The 19,319-nt window shown below is 36.6% G+C and overlaps 1 protein-coding gene across 12 annotated transcripts in view; it reads right to left on the bottom strand.

The window, feature by feature from the left end:
- Positions 1-3,644: 3,644 nt before the first annotated feature.
- The window catches only part of LOC131038301 (DNA (cytosine-5)-methyltransferase DRM2), a 149,780-nt gene continuing 134,105 nt past the window's right edge, over positions 3,645-19,319 (bottom strand). For all 12 annotated transcript variants that reach the window (XM_057970647.2, XM_057970654.1, XM_057970655.1 and 9 more), the window contains one exon: positions 3,645-5,077. In XM_057970647.2, coding sequence (XP_057826630.1) covers positions 3,923-5,077 — 1,155 coding nt within the window. In that variant the 3' untranslated portion in view covers positions 3,645-3,922. The remainder of the gene's footprint in view (positions 5,078-19,319) is intronic.

Raw genomic sequence — 19,319 nt, forward strand, 5'->3', positions numbered from 1 at the left:
TTGGCAATGCCTTCCATCGACCATCACTTGGAGATTATGGAAAGAATGTAACAAGAGGATATTCAAAGAAGTGGAATATAATTGGTGAATTCAGCAGCTAGAAACTTACCTCTCAAAAGTAGCATCTACACCAATAAGGATGAGGATTTGATGAAGCAATTTCTAGATCTTCTAGTGCCAACTCTGCAGGGATTGGAGGAAGTCGAGCATAAAAATGAAGGAAGGAAAAACACAACCTAGATAGCCCCTAAAGATGGCTGGGTCAATATCAATTTTGATGGAGCAGCTAGAGATAATCGTGGGTTGAGTGGAATTGGAGTAACCATGAAAAACAACCATGGAGAGTCATTAATTGAAATATCTGAATTTATTGGTAGGGCCACAAATAATGAGGCAAAATTCAGAGCTGTGTTTAGAGGTATGGAGATCCATAGGGAATTGGGCTTGGATAGAGTTCATCTGGAAGGAGATTCTCTTATCACAGTGAATGCCATTAGGAAAGGACAAACATCCAACTGGAAATTAAACAAGTGGTTTACTGTGATTAAAGCCCTTTCTGGGAATTTTCAGGACTGCAAGGTGAGTCATACATATAGAGAAGGCAATGGGCGAGCGGATCAACTAGCTAAAAAATTTATGGATGAACAGATGGACTAAACTCACCTTCGAGTTGGCAGCATATGGATGAGCTGGCAAGGGTGGAACATTTTTTTAAAATGGTAATAACGAATATGACATCAACAAAATTACAATTATGAAATTTGACACAAAATCATATTCTTAGTGTCTGGAAGCCTAAGTGATATCCGAAGAAAGATTATTTGAACAAATGTTTACTCACGGTGACATGTGTGGGAGGGGGAAGGACAATGTTTTCATAATAAAATTAAAATATTCTCTGATTCGGATGCACCAGAAACTAAAGATTTTAATATCTTGAAGAATGAGAAACCACTGTCATATCAATTTGTCATCTTTTCCTTAATAGGCATCACCCGATAAGTATGAGGACATTCATTACTAAGTGGCGTTGGGCTTTAAAAGACAGGTAAGGGCTGGTTAAACACCTCATTATGTTGTATTAGAGTAGAAGAAGAATAAAGGGTGAGAGAAAGTATGGACACGCCAATCCTTTCAGAGTCCACTAAGAGACGGATGGTTTTCTTGGGGATATTAACAGACAAGTGTCTATTGGTGATGATGTATTCCAGGCAACCGTTAGTTCTGCATGCGGTAAAGCAAGTTCTGGGGGAGGAATTTTTGAAGGCTCATCATCGCTACAATGTAAACTTTGATGTAGCATCTATGTTCTTGGCCATGACCATTTACATGGGGGTTAGCAAGGCAAGGGCCAAGAAATTGTGCCAAATGCTTTTCCCGCATACTAATCCGGGAGAAATTGATGTTGCATTAGACAATATTGATGATAACCCATTAATCCCCAAGCCCCAAAATTACTATATGAGTCGGGGGAAGGGACTGGAGGTGAATTAGGAACCTATTGTTAAGACCCTGGAGCCTAAATTGCTGGAAGATAGTTGGAATAAGAAAATGAGGAGCATAAATTTCCTCATGAAGGTGACTTGTATGAGTCTGAGGACTCCTAAGGGTTGGGTGAAGCGCTACATGAAGGCAGAAGGTATTCTGTCGTCGGAGGAGGAAACAATGCTTGTAGGCTACAGGAGCTCGAACAGGGAGATGAATGGAGCCTAGACAAGGGGGAGGAATGGAGGGCGGAGGATTTCAGGAATGTTAAGGAAATGGCGGACTCAGAGGCACATGTGGACTGTGGACCTAAAAGCCATGTCATTGCTAGAGCCATAGCAGCAAGGAGGATGGAAACCATGGAGCTTGCAGAAGACGAGGACTCGGCTTCTAAGGAAGCTAATTAACACTATTTCTGAGGAAGCTAATTAACACTCTATTTTAAACTTTGGTAACACACAAAATAACAAAATGCAACTCCTATTTATCAACACATATGAAACAATACAATGCAACTCCTATCATGAAATTAAGGAAATGGAAATGGAATGAAATTATGTCGTGTATTATAAAATGTGTAGTTGATAATGATGTGACACGTATAATATAAACTTATAGTTGATAATGTTGTGACAAGTATATTATAGTTTATAATGCTGTGTTAGATAGCAAATTAGAAACAATATAGTATATTTTTAATGATATTATAGTAGATAGCACACTAGAAAAACTATAACATCTTGTAAACAAAAACTAAAGATGATTGTAGAAAAAAGCTGGTAGAGAACAAGATATATTTATAGTTATGTAATCCAACAAACAAATTGTTAATAGTTTGCGCACTTTTATTTGATTGGTTAATGTTCAACTATGTTGCATCATTTCATTGATCAATGTCGTGAAGTTAGGATTGAAACCTATAGTATAGAGGAATGAATGAAAGAATTAAAAGTATTTGAATTATGGAAAAAAAATTGAATGTATTTTTTTGTTCTTGTTAACTTTTATCCTCTCAATTTTTTTGTTGGCTTGAAGAGTGAGCCTTACATATTTGATGTTATGCTGAAAACATTCATGGTGTAAATAACTTGAAGATGCTAGGTTGGTGTTTAAATATGGAATAAGCAACTTGTTTTGACTGAATAATATATAAAAGGATTATGTATATGTGTCACAATCTTATTTTATGAATAAGAGTTCCTTTTATATTTGGGCTAATTGATATGCAACTATTTTATATATAGACATTTATAATAGCTTATGTTATCTTATATTTTGTAGAAAGAGTGTGTATAGTTTATGTCATATCAAAATATTGACATAAGATTCATATATGTCAATTCTCTACTGCGTATCTTCATAAAACATATTTCAAATATTAAATGTTTTAAATGTGAACAACGATTGCATTCATTATAATAAAAATATGAACCTTACAAATCTCTTTTTGGTTGAATAAAAAATAAATATATGATATTTTAAATAATTTTTTATATTTTGTATGTAGTTACCTGATCGACTTTCATACCAACAGATTTGAAGTTATCTCTAAAAGGTCCAAATCTACTTATCGTTGAAAGTTTTGTTGACACGTTAAAACGTTAAAAAAAATTCTTGACAGCATGTCTAAATATTGATGTGTTTAAAAAGTGGTCATAATGCAAATGAAAAGTCACGTTGAAATTGTTGATTTGTTGAAGGGCTTCCTTCTAATCTCCTTCATGAACCACCACAACTATATGTGCACCCTTTTGGATGAGTCATGGTTCCTTGGTAAGAATAGTTTGTTCCTAAAAGATGGTCATCTGGTTTTGACCTTGAGAAAGAAATGCATCAATAAGCTTCCAGTTTCGCTCAAAGTTCTTGAGTTTGGAGTATTGATGTGAGGTCTAGTTGGGCACAGCCAACTCTTTTGTATAGTTTATTATGATAGATGCATTATCAAATTCAAAAAATATTGTTTACAAGATTCCACACTTATGGATGTCGGAATGTTAAGGTGGTGTTTGAGATGACTTGACGAGGCAATCCTGCTTAGATCTCTCCAGATCTGAGCTGCAAAGCTTAAAAGGAGCGAACTGGACAAACATGTCATGAGACCCAGAATAGGAAAAAGGGTTGCTTCACAGAGAAGCTACATGCAATAATTATATCGAACATACCAAAAAAAAAGCTATTCTGATATATATACTAATTGTAACAAGGTCTAGAGATGAGGTTTCAAGGTCATTGCACATATAACATCCACTAGATTAATATATAATGTCAAATACAAGCAGTGAAACAAGTACTCAAACATTGTTACAGAAACTCTTAAGAGTAGATTTTGAAGACCCCCAAACATCTGCTTGCTGGATTTGAAATAAGTGACTGCAGAGGGTCGCTGTACGACAAAATTGTAAGAATCTGTTGCATCTTTGATAATGATATTACTGTGTCAAGTCAGCTTCGAACGCATTGCACCCCTTACGTACTTCACAATCCTTGGAAATTCATAGAAAAGAGAAGATTGCTCTCCAGCTAGCCCATGCCTTGTGCACCTGTTGCTGCCTGTCAGATTATTACAGGGGCTTCCCCCTATTATGAGATCAAAACCTCCAATTGAATTAATCATTTCATCAAGTCTTTCTTTTGTCAGATTCTTCACATCCCCCACCTCAATCAATTTACCCTTTTGATGTGTTTTTTCCCACCAGCTTCTGAGGATAAGCCTGTTTACTTTGCAAATTTCTGCAGATACAACATAATTGAGTGGTATACCCAAACGATGCAAAGCAACTTCTGCACCCCCAATTCCAGAGAAGAGAGAAAGGACCTTGATCCCCTTTGGATAAAGAGGCTTCAAAACAGAAAGATGGTATCCTACAGTTTCTACCTGAAAAGCATTTCCAAGGGATCGTATACGCTCTGTCCTACCACAGACACGTGTGTGGTCCTTATCATATCCTAACACAAGCTCCATGTCATGAGGTTCGAGCGGAGCCAGCTGATCTGGATTGGCCCATACCAAGTTCCACTTTTTACATTGTAAAAGTACCATATCCCGCTCTTCAGGGGTGGGTTGTCCATTACAAAGGTTGACAATATCCCTAAGTCTAAGACATAACGGAGCACTTGCTGCCACTGTATTTATGCAGTTAAGTTTAGTTCTCTCATCCCATGATGGCCAAAACTTTTGTTTTTCAGGAAACGCCTCTTTGATTGTCATCGGTGGCAGTGGATAAAGCTGAACGCGGTTGTCGATAGGCAGGTTGTGCACGTACCCACGCTTTCTACTAGAAACTGAAAAGAACTTCGAATCCACAAATTCGGGTTCAATATTGTGAAAAAATCTGGAGATTTCTTCCCAGACACCCTTCGGTGTAATGTAAACGTTCTCAAAGTAGAAATAGGGCGGGCCTTGCGAAAAATCTTTTAGCTTCCGGCATCTATCCACGTGGTGACCGGGAACCCCAAATCCAACCAATCCGGAAGACATACTTCCTTTGAGCTTTACCCTCCGATTGGTTTCATAGCAATCTTCTTCCAAATCTATATGCTTTCTTTTAGGAAATTTGATTTGCCGCGTATTCTTTAAGCTTTCATTCAATCCCTGCAAAACGAAACCTTGGTTAGCATGATCAATCAAAATGACGATCTCAAGATTATCACCCATGTTTTCATGCGTTTGTCTTCTGCAGATGGAGTGTTCCCAAACAAAGAGAAAGAATGATCTAAAATCTTTTTTTAATTTTAGTGGACTAGCTATTATTTAGGAATTGCAAATAAACTGTGATAAATAAGTTGCTGGGAATATCAGCAACTGCATAGTCAAATATGTGCCATGACTTTACAAATTGTTTTACCTTTTTTTTAATATTTTCTTTCTATTTTTTTTCTCAAACTTTAATTACATGAATTATTATTAGTACTATTAATAAAAAATTAAAATGACTGCTTCAAAATAAGTAGAAAAGTTATATATTTATGAAACTCCAAAAATAGTATTTAAATAACTTGGGCAGTAGCTGCTAGCCAAAAAAAATTTAAACAGCTGTATGGAACCCTTTTCTAATTGATCACAAATTCTTTATTTTGTACTTGTTTGCACTTAATAGATTATTAATTTATGAAACTCCAAAAATAGTACTTAAATAACTTGGGCAGTAGCTGCTAGCCAAAAAAAAAGTAAACAGCTGTATGGAACCCTTTCCTAATTGATCACAAATTCTTTAGTTTGTACTTGTTTGCACTTAATAGATTATTAATTTTCTTTTAAATTATATTCAAAATTATAGACAGGAGTGAGTTTGTTTGCACAATTAGTAAGGAATCAATAAGTGGGAATATATATTCAACACTTTGGATGTACATTTGATCTTATTCATTAATTAATTGAAAAATCAATATTATAATAGACAAAAGGTTCAAATGTGCATCTAGAATGCTAAATAGATAGAATAAATCTTTTTAAAAAATGACAGGCTTTAATCAATCTTTCTTTTTAAAATTTTGAGTTTTAATTTTAAATATTAATTTTAATTTTAATAGTATCAATTAATAATTCATAAGAATTTTAAATTAAAATTATATTAAATTAAAAAACTTTTTTTTTAAATGTTATAGATTAAGTTAGAGTTATAACTCATTTTATACTTTGTTCCAAATTTTAATAGTCATTGTCTAACAGTCCATAAAGAAATATAATATTTTCCTATGAATAAAATTGATTGTCCATGTGTGCTTACTAAACAATACAAACCATACCCCACCCAGTCAAATAAAAATAAATAAAAAATAAAAAATAAAAACTTCTTTGACATTAAATGGATCACCCGAGTTTTAGTTTTGCTTATAATACATTCATTTATTTTTCATTCCAAGCATCCACAATCCTAGTTCTTGAGATTAAACCAAATGACTCTAACAAGAATCTCATTACATGGTCCATAAATAAAATGTGATAAATACATTGATATTAAATTAATCAACATACAATCTGACAATAGATAAATAAATAAATTAGATAGTTGAATCTATTGACATGCCCCCTGTAGAACATACTCAAATCAAAAGTAACAATGAATCTAATTGTAACTTTAAACTTAGATAATGTACAGAAAATTAATGTGCTACTATAAAGATGATTAGATATCAACCCACACAAAATAATTAAGGACGGCTGATTTAAGAGGTATTTATATAGATTTGGATCAATTGAACAATTTATTTTGGGGGACTATTTACATATTTCAAAACGTCAATTGAAAAGCAGCTATATAATCATACCGTCATAAAATTTTCGCATCATAGGAGGGGATGATCCTCAAATTCCAAGCCTGATTGCACCCTATAAATAACGCGCCATATTTTTCGAATATTTTGCATTATTTTGAAAACAACAGTCAAGGTAGGACAATCGCACCTAAGAAAAGTTGAGAGGTGAGCACAGCGAAATTGCCTTGTCTTTCCTGAAAATGACGAGGAAGAGAATAAATCGCGCCCAGTCAGCAAGCTAAAAAAAGGAGCAGAATATTTGTCGAAGGCATGGAAAAAGACAAGAAAAATTAAAATCTCAAACGCCCAGTCATCATTTTAAGCAGGCCGCTGGATTAGAAGGAGAAAACGGGTCAGCTACCAATGAGAAATGCAAACTCCCTCAGCAAACTACGGCCATGGGTATGATAAAAGTAGACAAGGATGGTTGGTACGCTTTTCATATAGTCAGCAGAGACATCACAAGAAGAAGACAAACAAATTGACTAGGTCGCCCATCGGTATGATAAAAATAGACGAGGATGCTTGGTGTGCATTTCATATAGTTTGAATTTTCTGAAAACTACGGCCAACTCACATAATGGTTCCTAGGTAAATCGCCCAGTCAACCTCTAAACTCTATGGTTCATCAAGGAAAGAAGTGGAACTCATAAGAAAACATGAAAAGACAAGGCAAGGAAGACTGCGCCAGAAAAAGCTGACAATTTGTATAATAAAAAGCTAGAATGAACTCATGCAAATCACCCGTTTGAAAATGGAGTCTACAATTCAGTCAATAAACAGATTTCAGAAAATTTAGTAACGAAAGAAGTATAAGACATGGATGCTCCAAATGTACCTTAACAATTCAACATGGATCACAAATTGCCAAGAAGTATGCAACGATTCTAGGTGTACAAAAGCAGTCATTGGATGATCAAAACGTCACAGCAGATGAATAATATACCTTCTGGAGATTATCTTTGTGTTGAGGGCCTGTCAGATGTGAAAAGGATGTCTGACAAAACAATAATCAGTGCATACTATGGATCTTGGATTCATGATGTTCATTCTCTCCTTAAACAAATGGAAGGCCACAGTGACAAAACAATGGATTGTGAACCTTCTTTTACATACATCCCGAATAGTTCACTCTTTCCGAGAATTGTGCTTAGTGCAGATAAAGGAAATGGACTATTAGCAATTCCATAAGAAAGAAAAAGTGATTATATGTAATGTCCCCTATTGCACTTTACTCAATATGCTCTAGAATTCTCAAATATGGTTTGGATTATGCTCGGGAATGTAAATTGTCAACTTAGTATCTTGATTTAGGGCCTGCAACCAGGTTAGTTATCACAAGATAAATAAACATGTAGCTCAACAATGTTAAAAATAGGATTCTAATCAATTCAATAATATTCATAATGTACATGCAGAATTCCCTTAGCTTAACCTATCCACATTATGAAGCACCCTGGAAGATCCCATAAGACACCTCGAGAATGTCCACCAAGCCTAGGAGCATGGAATGACACCCAACCCCACCTAGGGTTACCCAACTCAAATGGACCCTTAAGCCTCTTGCTCTACTCATATACCCTACCTCCCGTCCATAACAGAACAGTAGTTTGGGTGAAAGTTTAAAAATATGCATACACTTCATCGTAGCAAGAATAACAATGTAGATATGTATAACAGTAGCCACATGTATTATTTGTACAGTATTCCCAAATCATGTCAATTGATAGACCAATGACCACTTGATGATTGATGTATTGTTGTTGAATGAATGGTACTTGTATGAATGATTGATTGATTGAATGCTTTCCTTTGATTGTCTGACTTGAAGTATCGGTGGGTGATGATTAAGCGATGGTTGATTAGGTGATTGAAGAGTGATGAAGTAATGAATGCTGGTTTCACATATTGGTGATTGAATGAATGCTGATTTGATAGTATGATTTTCTGATGGATTGTTTGCTTGATTTGATAATTGATGATTGCTTTTGTGGATCCATGAGAGATGAGTGATGATTGAGTGAGGCATGCTTGGAATGATCTCTCCTTTATTGGTGAAAGAGTCACTCTCTTTCATAGGGATTGAGGCACCACCTTTCATAAGAATTGAGTCAGCACCTTTCATAGCTGTCTTTGAAAATAATATATTATCCTCCAAACCGATCTCCCTTTGATCCCTTCCTCAAATGAAGCTTCTTCCCTTTATATCTCCTAATGTGAGGGGGAGGTCACAGCTCTTCATCATGTATGCCCTTTAGCAAGAGACACAACCTTTCACAATTAGTACCCTTTTGAAAGAGTGCAACCTTTCATAATTTCTGCCATTTGAAAGAGCAACTTCCTCATCTACTTCCCATTCCTTTTCTTCTTCCATCAATCTTTCCTTCATTTACATGCTCCCTTCCTTCTTCCATTCTCCATATCTCCCCCTCTCAATTGAGGTTCTCTTCTCCCTTTTATATCTCATGTTTGAGGGAGTCTCAACTTTTCATTCCGTGTCTTTTGACCTTTCATTACCTTAATTAAATTTTAATTATATTCTTTTATATTTTTATTTTTATTTTATTTTTATTCTTTTGTATTTTAATTTTATTATTATTATTAAATTCTATTTCAAAGTGGGGACATTACATTATACCATTGCAAAAAATGATAATATAGCTGAAGATGCTACAAGAAGACATCTTTTTCGAACTCTTGAAACAAAGTCACAAGTCCATTCTTTACTAGATTAAAAACATAATAATGCTGGCTGGATAGCCAACCGCTCAATATATCTTAAAATTAGCCAAAAGGTTTCTGATACAATGGGGCAAAATCTAATTGTTTTTATATTACTATTTAAGTGTGATATCTTATATATTAGAATAAAATTATGAGCTATATATCACTTAATTATTGAAAGTTTTGTATTGCAGTAATTGTAGGGTTGGTCTCTTGTAGCTTTAACTGCAAAGGTTGTGTTTAGTATATGACATTCGGAGAATGAATCCTTAGGTGTATTTGTTTTGTGTAGTCTCTCTTTTTAGTTGAGTAAACAAGCACATAGTTATAGAATTTAGTTTCAATAAAAAAATATCAAATTCTATTCTGTGTTGAAAGATTGTCTCAACCTTTTACACTAGATGAACCCAAAGATAATATGTAAAATTTATTCAACTTGAACATGAACCATCCCCAAAAACATTGTAAAGATTGTACATTGCAAGTACATCTTGTTCAGTTTTAAATTAGTTTTTAGTCTACAAAAACCTTCTCATTGTTATTTGAAGAGTAGTTTTACTCAAAGATTAGAAAATCGCCTTAAACTCGCCAAACTCGGCGAGTCCGAGCCCGAGACATGCTCGCCGAGTCTCTAGAGCTCGGACTTGGGCTCAGCTGAGTTTGGCATAAACTCACCAAACTCGGTGAATCTCGAGCCTCAAACTCGGCCGGCGGCAAGGCCCAAAAAAAAACCAAAAATAAACATTTTAAAAAGCTTTTTCAACTTCTTTTTATTTGGTAAACATTTTAAAAAGCTTTTTCAACTTCTTTTTATTTGGGTATTTATCTCTAACCCCTAAAAGTGAACTTCATTTCATTCACTTGCAAAAATAGGAGTAAAGTGAGTTGGGAAAAAAAACAAGGGTGCATAGAAGAAAAACCAGCGAGGAAGCTCAAGCTTTTTTCAATTTATCACATTGGGGCTGCATTGTGTTTGGATTTGGTGCATCAAGAGTTGGATAGGAAAAGTTTGCAGCTCATTTCAAGCTTGTTGTAAGAGGTAAGATTGTTTTTTTGAAGATTTTTTTGTTTCTTGTATGCAAAAATTCCATTTTCTATTCATTTATTTTGAAAGTTTTACATTTTCTTCCAAAATCTTTTGTATGTTTGTATGTAGCATGTAGTATGTAGTTGTACTATGTAGGGTTTGTAAAAAAAAAAATTTCAAAAGGTTTGACAAACCCTACAATTTTTTTAAAAAACAAATTTACAAACCCTACCTTTGTTTTTTTGAATGTATGTATTAATTTCATTTTGTATTTGTAATGTTTTACTGCAGCAAACTTCACTTTCTTATTTGCCTCAACTTCAAGTTTCACAAAACTATCCTACAATGTCTACTTCAGCTTCTAGACCCCCCATTAGAAAGGACCCTACTTGGAAATATCATGAGGATTTTCCAAGGCAAGGAAAAGCGCAAACAAAATGTACATTTCGCAAAACAATATTCCACGAAGACATATATAGATTGAAATACCATATTTCTGGTGTGCGTGGACATGATGCCGAACCATGCCTAAAAGCACTCCCTAAGGCCGTACGTGATTGTTATGTAATGGTTGAGGAAATTGCAAGGAAAAAAAAGCAAAAGGAGGATCGAGCGGCCATTGGGAGAGAAGCAACTTTAGGAAGAGGGACATAGTTAGGTTGTATTGGACGCCCTTCTTCCTTACCTCCATATCGTCCCACTTAGTTTGCTACTGTTGGTGTTGGTGCTTTCGCTTCTACTGCTGTAAGTGGTAGTGCCACTGCCACTTCTCATGTTCCTAGCACTAGTAGTTGTAGTGGGAGACCTAGGATTCATAAATCTAGGTTGGATACCTTCTTTGTAACTCGCACTACTCTTGGGTCCCAAGAGTCGCTTGAGAGCATGGGTTGGAACAAGGAGGTCCATGATGCCACTAAAATGGCAGTTGGCAGGTTTTGGGTCTGCGACAGTGTTCCATTCTTTACAGCCAGGTGAATGTTTTATGTTTGATTGTTTTAATTTTTATACTTTGATTCATCGTTTTATTTTTTCTCATACATACTACATAGTACATACTTAACTTATCTCATTTAATTTATTTGTGACAGGTCTCCTTATTGGCAAGAAATGGTTGATGCCCTTACCATATGCGAGGCGGGGCTCAAAGCCCCTTCTGAGTCTGATTTGAGGGGATCCATTTTGACTCAATTGGTGAATGATGTGAAGAAGGAATTAGGTGAACAACGCCAGATATAGAGCACTAAAGGTTGCACCATCATGATTGATGGTTGGACGGATAGGAGAAATAGAACTCTCCTTAATTTTCTTGTTTCTTCCGCAAGTGATTGATTAGTTTTAGTTTCATTTAGTCATTAATTATTTATTTTTTATTTAATGATTTATTGAATGATCATTGATCTTGCTTTATTTTTTTATTTCAGGGGGCACCATTTTCATCAAGTCCATTGATGCCTCCGCCCATTGCAAAAATGCCACCTACCTATGTGAGCAGATAGAGGAGGTGATTGATGAGGTGGGTGAGGAGAACAAGGTACAGGTGGTGAGCGACAATGCAGCAAATTTTGTTTGCAAATTAATTACTATTTTGTAACTTCATTAATTACAATGCAACAAATTATGTTGCTGCAGGTAGACTATTGATGGAGAGGCACCCATCTATAGTTTGGACTCCATGTGCTGCCCATTGCATTGACCTCATGTTGGAGGATATTGGAAAACTCCCATGGGTCAAGAGATGTGTAGAAAGGGCGAGAATGTGTGCAAATTTGTATATAATCATTCATGGGTGTTGGCTCTTATGAGACAGTACACAAAGCAGAAGGACTTAGCTCGTCCAAGAATCACAAGATTTGCCACAAACTTCATCACATTGCAGTCCATGCTTCGCTGTAAGTCGGCCTTGAGACATATGATTGTTGGTGAGGAGTGGTCTTCCTCATCCTATGCTACCAACCCTGCAAGGAAAGATATGGCAAACTGCATTTTTGATGAGCGAGACTTTTGGGTCCCTTGTGATGAGATAGTGAAGGTAAATTTTTTATAAATTCTACAATTTAACTTTTTGTTTTATAACTTATTCATCATATTCTCTTATTTGCTCATTTTTCTAAATTAAACAAAATTTTCAATTTTGCAATTTGTTAAGCCCTGTGGTTTTGTTGAGAGTTGCGGATGGAGAAAAGCCCGCAATGGGCTACATATATGAGGGCATGGATAGGGCGAAGGAGGGCATCAAATCCATCTATGAAGGAGATGAGAGCAAGTATGGTCCCATTTGGGAGATCATTGATAGGAGATGGCATCATCAACTTCATAGGCCCATCCATGCAGCAACCTATTATCTGAATCCGGCATTCCATTTTATTTCTTCTTTCAAGGCTGATGTGGAGGTCCTTAATGGACTATACTCGATCATGGAGAAGATGGCACCTGTTGGTACTACTCAGACAAAGCTTATTCGAGAGCTACAATTGTTCTCAAATGCACAAGGGGAGACCCTCTCTCGTCCTATCGCCAAAGAAAGTAGGACAACTATGATGCCAGGTAAAAATAAATTGTAAGGCTTAATTTTGGTTTTATTGTATTAAATGAGTTTATGAGTGAGACTGATTTTATTTATTTTTCTCATTTCAAACTCAGATAATTGATGGAGCTTTTTTGGCCCAATGACACCAAATATTCAGAAGTTGGCCATTCACATCTTGAGACAACCATGCACCGCATCTGGTTGTGAGTGCAATTGAGAGTATGTTTGAGCACATACACTCCAAGCGGTGCAATAGATTATCTATGGAGAAGATGAATGATCTCGTCTTTGTTCACTACAACCTTCGCCTGAGAATGAGAAAGAATGCATTAGCTGACATCTCTCCTATCATTCTAGATGAGGTTGATCCTGATGCAGAGTGGGCCATTGAGACAAATCCTACGTTTGTCATTAGTGATGATGACACTAATTGGATCGACCAAGTAGATATAGAGGCTGAGGCTTGTAGCCATGGCAGAGGAGGAGCGGAGAGCACAAGCAGAGACATGAGATTCAAAGGCAGATACTGATAGTGACACAGATGTTCCTGATGTTGGTGAGTATAGCATGGTGTCACGAGAAGTGGCTATGGCTGTTGAATCATCCAGGACCTACCTTAGACGCCTTCGCAGGGGGGTGGGGCCAGAGGGTGCACGCTCCTCTGAGCCATAGGCTTGTAGTTGTATTTACGTTTGGTATTTGTGTGGAACATTTGATGATGATCATATGATGACATGGATTTTCTATTCCATGAATTTTGTAATATTGTATACATTTGACAATATTTATATATCTATGTTTGTTATTTCCTTCAGCTACAATTTTCGTTTATGCTTATATGATTGATGTATAATTGTGTATGTAATCAAATGAGGTGAGTTTGATGATGCTATTGTGTCATTAAGGTGTATTCAATAAAGGGTGCATGAAACAAGTTTTAAATCTTTAAAAATCTCTAAATTTCTAGAGTTTTTCACTTTCCCGAGTCCAGCCGAGTCCGAGCCGAGCCCGAGCCGAGTCCGAGTCCGAGTCCCGTTTCTTTGGTTTTACTACAAATTTGTTCCATTTTGTGTTTCTTTGAAAGATGCAAGTTCAAATGCTATCTCAAAGATATTCCATGATAAATGTCATTGACTATCATATGCTGCTAAAGATTCCATTCTAACTTTCCTCTTACATGCTATTATGTGTTAGAGCCTATCATAATTCTCACATCTCAAAATGTCATGAGATGCTCTTCCACATCATAAGCATTAGCCACTCTTAAAAATTATACACAAATCTTACAATATACAACACATGGCCATTAATGCCATCTAATAGCGAGCTGCCCCATTTCCCATGTGAAGACAATTATAAATAAATACAAAAAATGATAAATAAAAACATTAGGATGCAAGTTTTTGACACTTTTCCCAATATTCTCATTTGGCATATGCCTTATTAGAGCATAAGGGAAACTACATCACTGTCGTCTAACTACTAGAGGCTGAGAGGCTCATAGATTTGTAGCACCACCTTAACTTCTTTGAGATTGCCAACTTCATCAAAGCATCTATGACATTTTGCAAAATATCAACTCTCTCCAACATCACCCTTCCATCCTCTACCATTTCTCAAACAAAATAGTATTGAACATCAATATGATTCATTTATGCTTGAAAGGATAAGTTATTTTCCATACTAGTGGCACTTTGACTATTACAATAAACTCTAATAGCTCTCTAACTTAGCCCCACATCCAAATGCAATCTAAAATCGCAAATGAACTACTTATAGGCATGAGTAGTTGCAATATATGTTGAATATCTCGAATACTGAGAGGGGAGGGGTGAATCAGTATTCCATTGAACTTATTAAAACTTATAATTAACCAATCACATAACATAATTTAAATGCAGTAAACGAAATAGACACACAACACAACACCGGATTTTATACGTGGAAAACCCAATATGGGAAAAACCACGGAGAGAGAGTTCTCTTAAGAATGATGCAATATGTAACTGGTTACACAGTACAAGGTTTGGCTCACTACCAGAATACAAAAGGCTTACTACCGAATAATGGGATATACAAAATTTGAACTGTTGTAGTTGCATCTGACATATGCATAAGTTGCAGTTCCTTTGAAGTACACCAGTTGTCTCATTCATTCACTGTACTTCATTTTGCGCACTAATATTTACATCCACAGTCTTTTCGCATATACATATAGTACACAAAATAGATGTCTTTCAACAACCATATCTCTAACACACAATGCTGATGGAAATATATATATCTACATCGATCTTACTGACAAGTCGGCTCAATCGGAAGGGGTGAGACCGTCCTTATCCACATGCTACAATAATCAAACTATCTTCATGCGGTGTCGTCTTCCATCATGAGTCGTTAACCAACAAGTAGAACATGCTTCCAACATATTCGGATAGGACAAAATCTAAATCATCTTGAGGAAATCTGCTCTCATCGCATCGGGATGGGACCAGACCCAAAAACAACTTATGGTAAAAGTAAATACCGGACCTTGAAGTTGTGCATACATACATTACATAATAAAGAAATATTGCATATATGAAGCAAACTTCTAGATTGAACCACATAAATACATGCCAGATTAAACATAACATCCATGACATCAATGACAACAATGACAATAGGCCAACAATCTCCCCCTTTGTCATTGATGGCAATATAAAGTTATACAATAATAACCGAAATACCAACTGTATGAAATTTTTGCATGAAATAACATAACACTACTCCCCCTTTGGCAACAATGACAAAGGGTCAAAAAGAGGTTAGAAATAGTGCAAAAATAAATAAAACTGAAAATACCCCTAAAGGGACAACCATTGTCAACTAGAAGACTACTTGAGATTCTGAGCATGAGCGGTCCAAGCATCCTTGTGCGTATCCCAATGAGAAATAGATTTTGACAAAAACTCAATGTGTACCAACCAAGATGCATGCAACTGCTTTGACTCTTGAATAGAGTCGGGAACAGAGTATGTCAACTGAGTGGCTCGGGAGGGGGCTATGTTCATGAAGGAAACACTTTCATTGCTCAAATCTCTCAGTTTGCCTAAGGAAAGAATGATGTTATCCCTTTGCTACTGCAATTTGTAGTACCTCTCATTGAATTCCTCAATCTTGGGTCTTCCGAAGCCAAACAAGTTCTTAGACCGTTTGAAATTAGCATGTGCTTGCCAGATCTTATCTTCAATGATGTTCATTTCATCTTTGATACTTTTGGTGGCATCCGGCCACTGAAGACTAAAAGCAAATAGTATGTCACCATTTTTTAAATAGGACTGGGCTAGAGAAACAAGCTGTGAAAGTTGACGACGTGCCAAATCACATTTAGCTTTGAAATCCTACAAGAGTTTTTCTCTGTCATTAGCTTTATCCTTTTAATACTGCTCTCTTTATTTCTTTGCGTGACTACCCCAAGAACTGATTAACATCTTGCATTTCTTTGCGTTTGGAGTGTCCGGATTTAATTGACACTCAAGCATTGCAGCATGGAGTGTTGCCAACAAATCCTCAACAATCTTGTCCCTCTTTCAAAAGTCCTGCCTTGCATACGTAATAAATGCTTCTCCAATCTCAAGCTTTTGAAGCGGATCAACATTAGAAAAATCAACTGATTGCATGGATGAGGTGATAGGAGGAAGAATTAAAGGGGCAGAAAATATTTTCTTCCGAGCATCTTCAGATGAACCAAAACTAGCACCAATTATAGATACCTGCACGCTAGATTCTTTTTTCTGGATTATGAATATTGGATTCAAGTTCAGTCCTTTCCGGCTTATCAGACACTTGATTGCCAACAGAACCTTCAACCTCTTTGCCTTTTGCCTTTATCGGACTCAGAGTTAATCAGAGGAAACTCGAGGTTCTAGGAATATCCATACCACTGTCCATAACATTATCCATAGTATTGTCCATGACAGACTCATCATCTACTCGGTCACTAATAAGATTATCAGTTGGATTAATGATCCAAAGGCTTCCGAGACAGATCCAAAACAAGCTCAAAGTGATGAAATTGGAAAATACCGAAAATCTAATTTTTCGGTATTTTCTACATTTTAGTAAATCGCATTTTCGGAGGTCTTCGGAGCGGAATTTGGGGTCGAAAGTGTCGCCAGTCCCTTAACTCGATAAGCCACAGGCCATTGTGTTAAGGGACCGAAATTGGTTCTCTTCGAGACCTTTCCAACGGTGTAAGCCTTTTCGAATTCCGAGCTGTGAGCTGGAAGTTATGGCCCTGCCAAGTTGGGGTACCTAAATTCCTAGTTTTTTTGAAAATTTGTTTGTTATTTTATTTTTGCTTAGACTCTTCATTTTCGAATCTATTGGATTACAGAGACTAATCGAATTCCGTGTGATGTTTAAAACTCGGTCCTGGATAATGTTATATGACTTTTGATGCGTACAACTCTGGCTTTCCGAGTTCTGGCAATTGTCTATTTTGTTGAACAATACTTGCAGGTTTCCGCTTACCTAGTATTGTAACGAATTCATCATCGAATTCAGATCAATTAACTTCAAGGGCGTTAATAGAACTGGCACATTCTCAGGCATACCAATAGAGGTACCGAAATCAACAGAAGGGAATAGACAAAGGTTCTTAGCAACTGACATTACAGTTTCCATGATCTCGTTCTTAAGTTTTTCTTTGGCATTGGCTTCTCCTAGCATGAGACTATCTCGAGTCTTCTTAGTTCTCAATTTAGTCTTGCACGCCTCAATAGGAGTAGCCTTGTTATCATGTGAAAGAGCTGAACCGACTAACTCTAATATATGATCTTTAATGGTTTGTTTCTCTTCTCTAGCAATTTACCTGATCCTTATCAACTCATCATACAATTCATTTGGAATAATGTTTCTAAATTGATCAAGTACAACATCATACTTGACACAGTACAACACAAAGGCTTTAATTATACTATTTTGATCCTTAGCACTAGCCTCAGTGAACAGATTGCCTACCTCTTTTTGGGCTTGTGCCCTATGCAAGGGATTCACATAAGCTTTTTGCATCAAGTGGCTTCTTGACTTGCTTTTTGCATCCGGTACTGCTCTGCATCCTCCTCTTCTTCAAATTCAAGGACTATGGTCTTCCTTTTAATTTCAATTTTCTTCTTTAGAGAACTGAACGATGGAAGTTCCTTCTGAGCAACCTTAGATGCTCCGGATGCACCAAGCCTTCCAAAACGTCTAACTTCAGAAATTTCCTCCTTAACCAGCTTCACTTGGTCCATGGATTCTTGAATTACTTTTCTTCACCTTCTTTTCACGATCCTTCTTGGAGTGCTCCAAACGGACCTGTAAAGATTTTTCATCTGCAGTCCCAAAGCGTTCTTGAGATTCATCAACCGGATTCTCCAGAAGAACTTTGGCTGCACCTTCTAGCTTTTCAGGAGTCGCCTCATATCCGAACGAAGGGACCCAAACTTTTCTAGGCACCACTGCTTCCATATAGCATTTGTCAGTCATGATCACAAATGTAATATCATTCTTATGCTTGACAACAATTTCCTTTGGAATTCAGTCTCTGCTTTGCATATTCATCTTGCAGCCAATGGGAGCTTGCAAATGTGTGGAAATGATGCTGCAACACTTGTTGAAGCTTTAAAAATCAGTCTTCAACTCCTATTTGATTTTGGAAACCAAACTTTGTTCACCCTTTCTTCAACCTGCTAGCCAAAAACTTTTGTTTGCAACACAAATGAGGAGAAATGAGCCAAGTTTATGTTTTAAAAGTCACTTTTAGGGTTTAATTTTCACTTTTTAAGAGGCGGATTTCAAAAAAATATCAAATTTTGCAAAAAAAAAACATGTTTTGGGTCGGTCGGCCGCCTGAGTTCGACCTGGGTCCTCCTTGGTCCGCCCGGGTCAACTTGGGTCTACCCGGGTCCGCCCAAGTCTGTTTTGGCTCGAACCTGACCTATGGAAAATGTACCCTGTCCAAACCATAGTCAGATCGGACCACAGCCTTGGACTCGGACCGGACCAAACCAAGACCAGGGGGTAGGGGGCCAAACTCGGTAACTAAGTAATTTATTTCAGTTTATTGGGGTATGTTGTTGAATGCTTTATAGAATTTATAAATGCATCCAACAACATATGGCTATGCTATGAGCTCAAACAAATCGTAATATACCTAAGCTCCAAATTATAGGAAGCTAGCTACTGATATTTGCATATCGAGGTGCAGCTTGAGATTGTGGAAGGATAAGTTGGTGACTCCCAAAGCCAAATATCATTCTATATTGCCAGTAGAAG

The sequence above is a fragment of the Cryptomeria japonica genome, chromosome 6 (genome assembly GCF_030272615.1).
Source record: "Cryptomeria japonica chromosome 6, Sugi_1.0, whole genome shotgun sequence".
NCBI classification, from domain to species: Eukaryota; Viridiplantae; Streptophyta; class Pinopsida; order Cupressales; family Cupressaceae; genus Cryptomeria; species Cryptomeria japonica.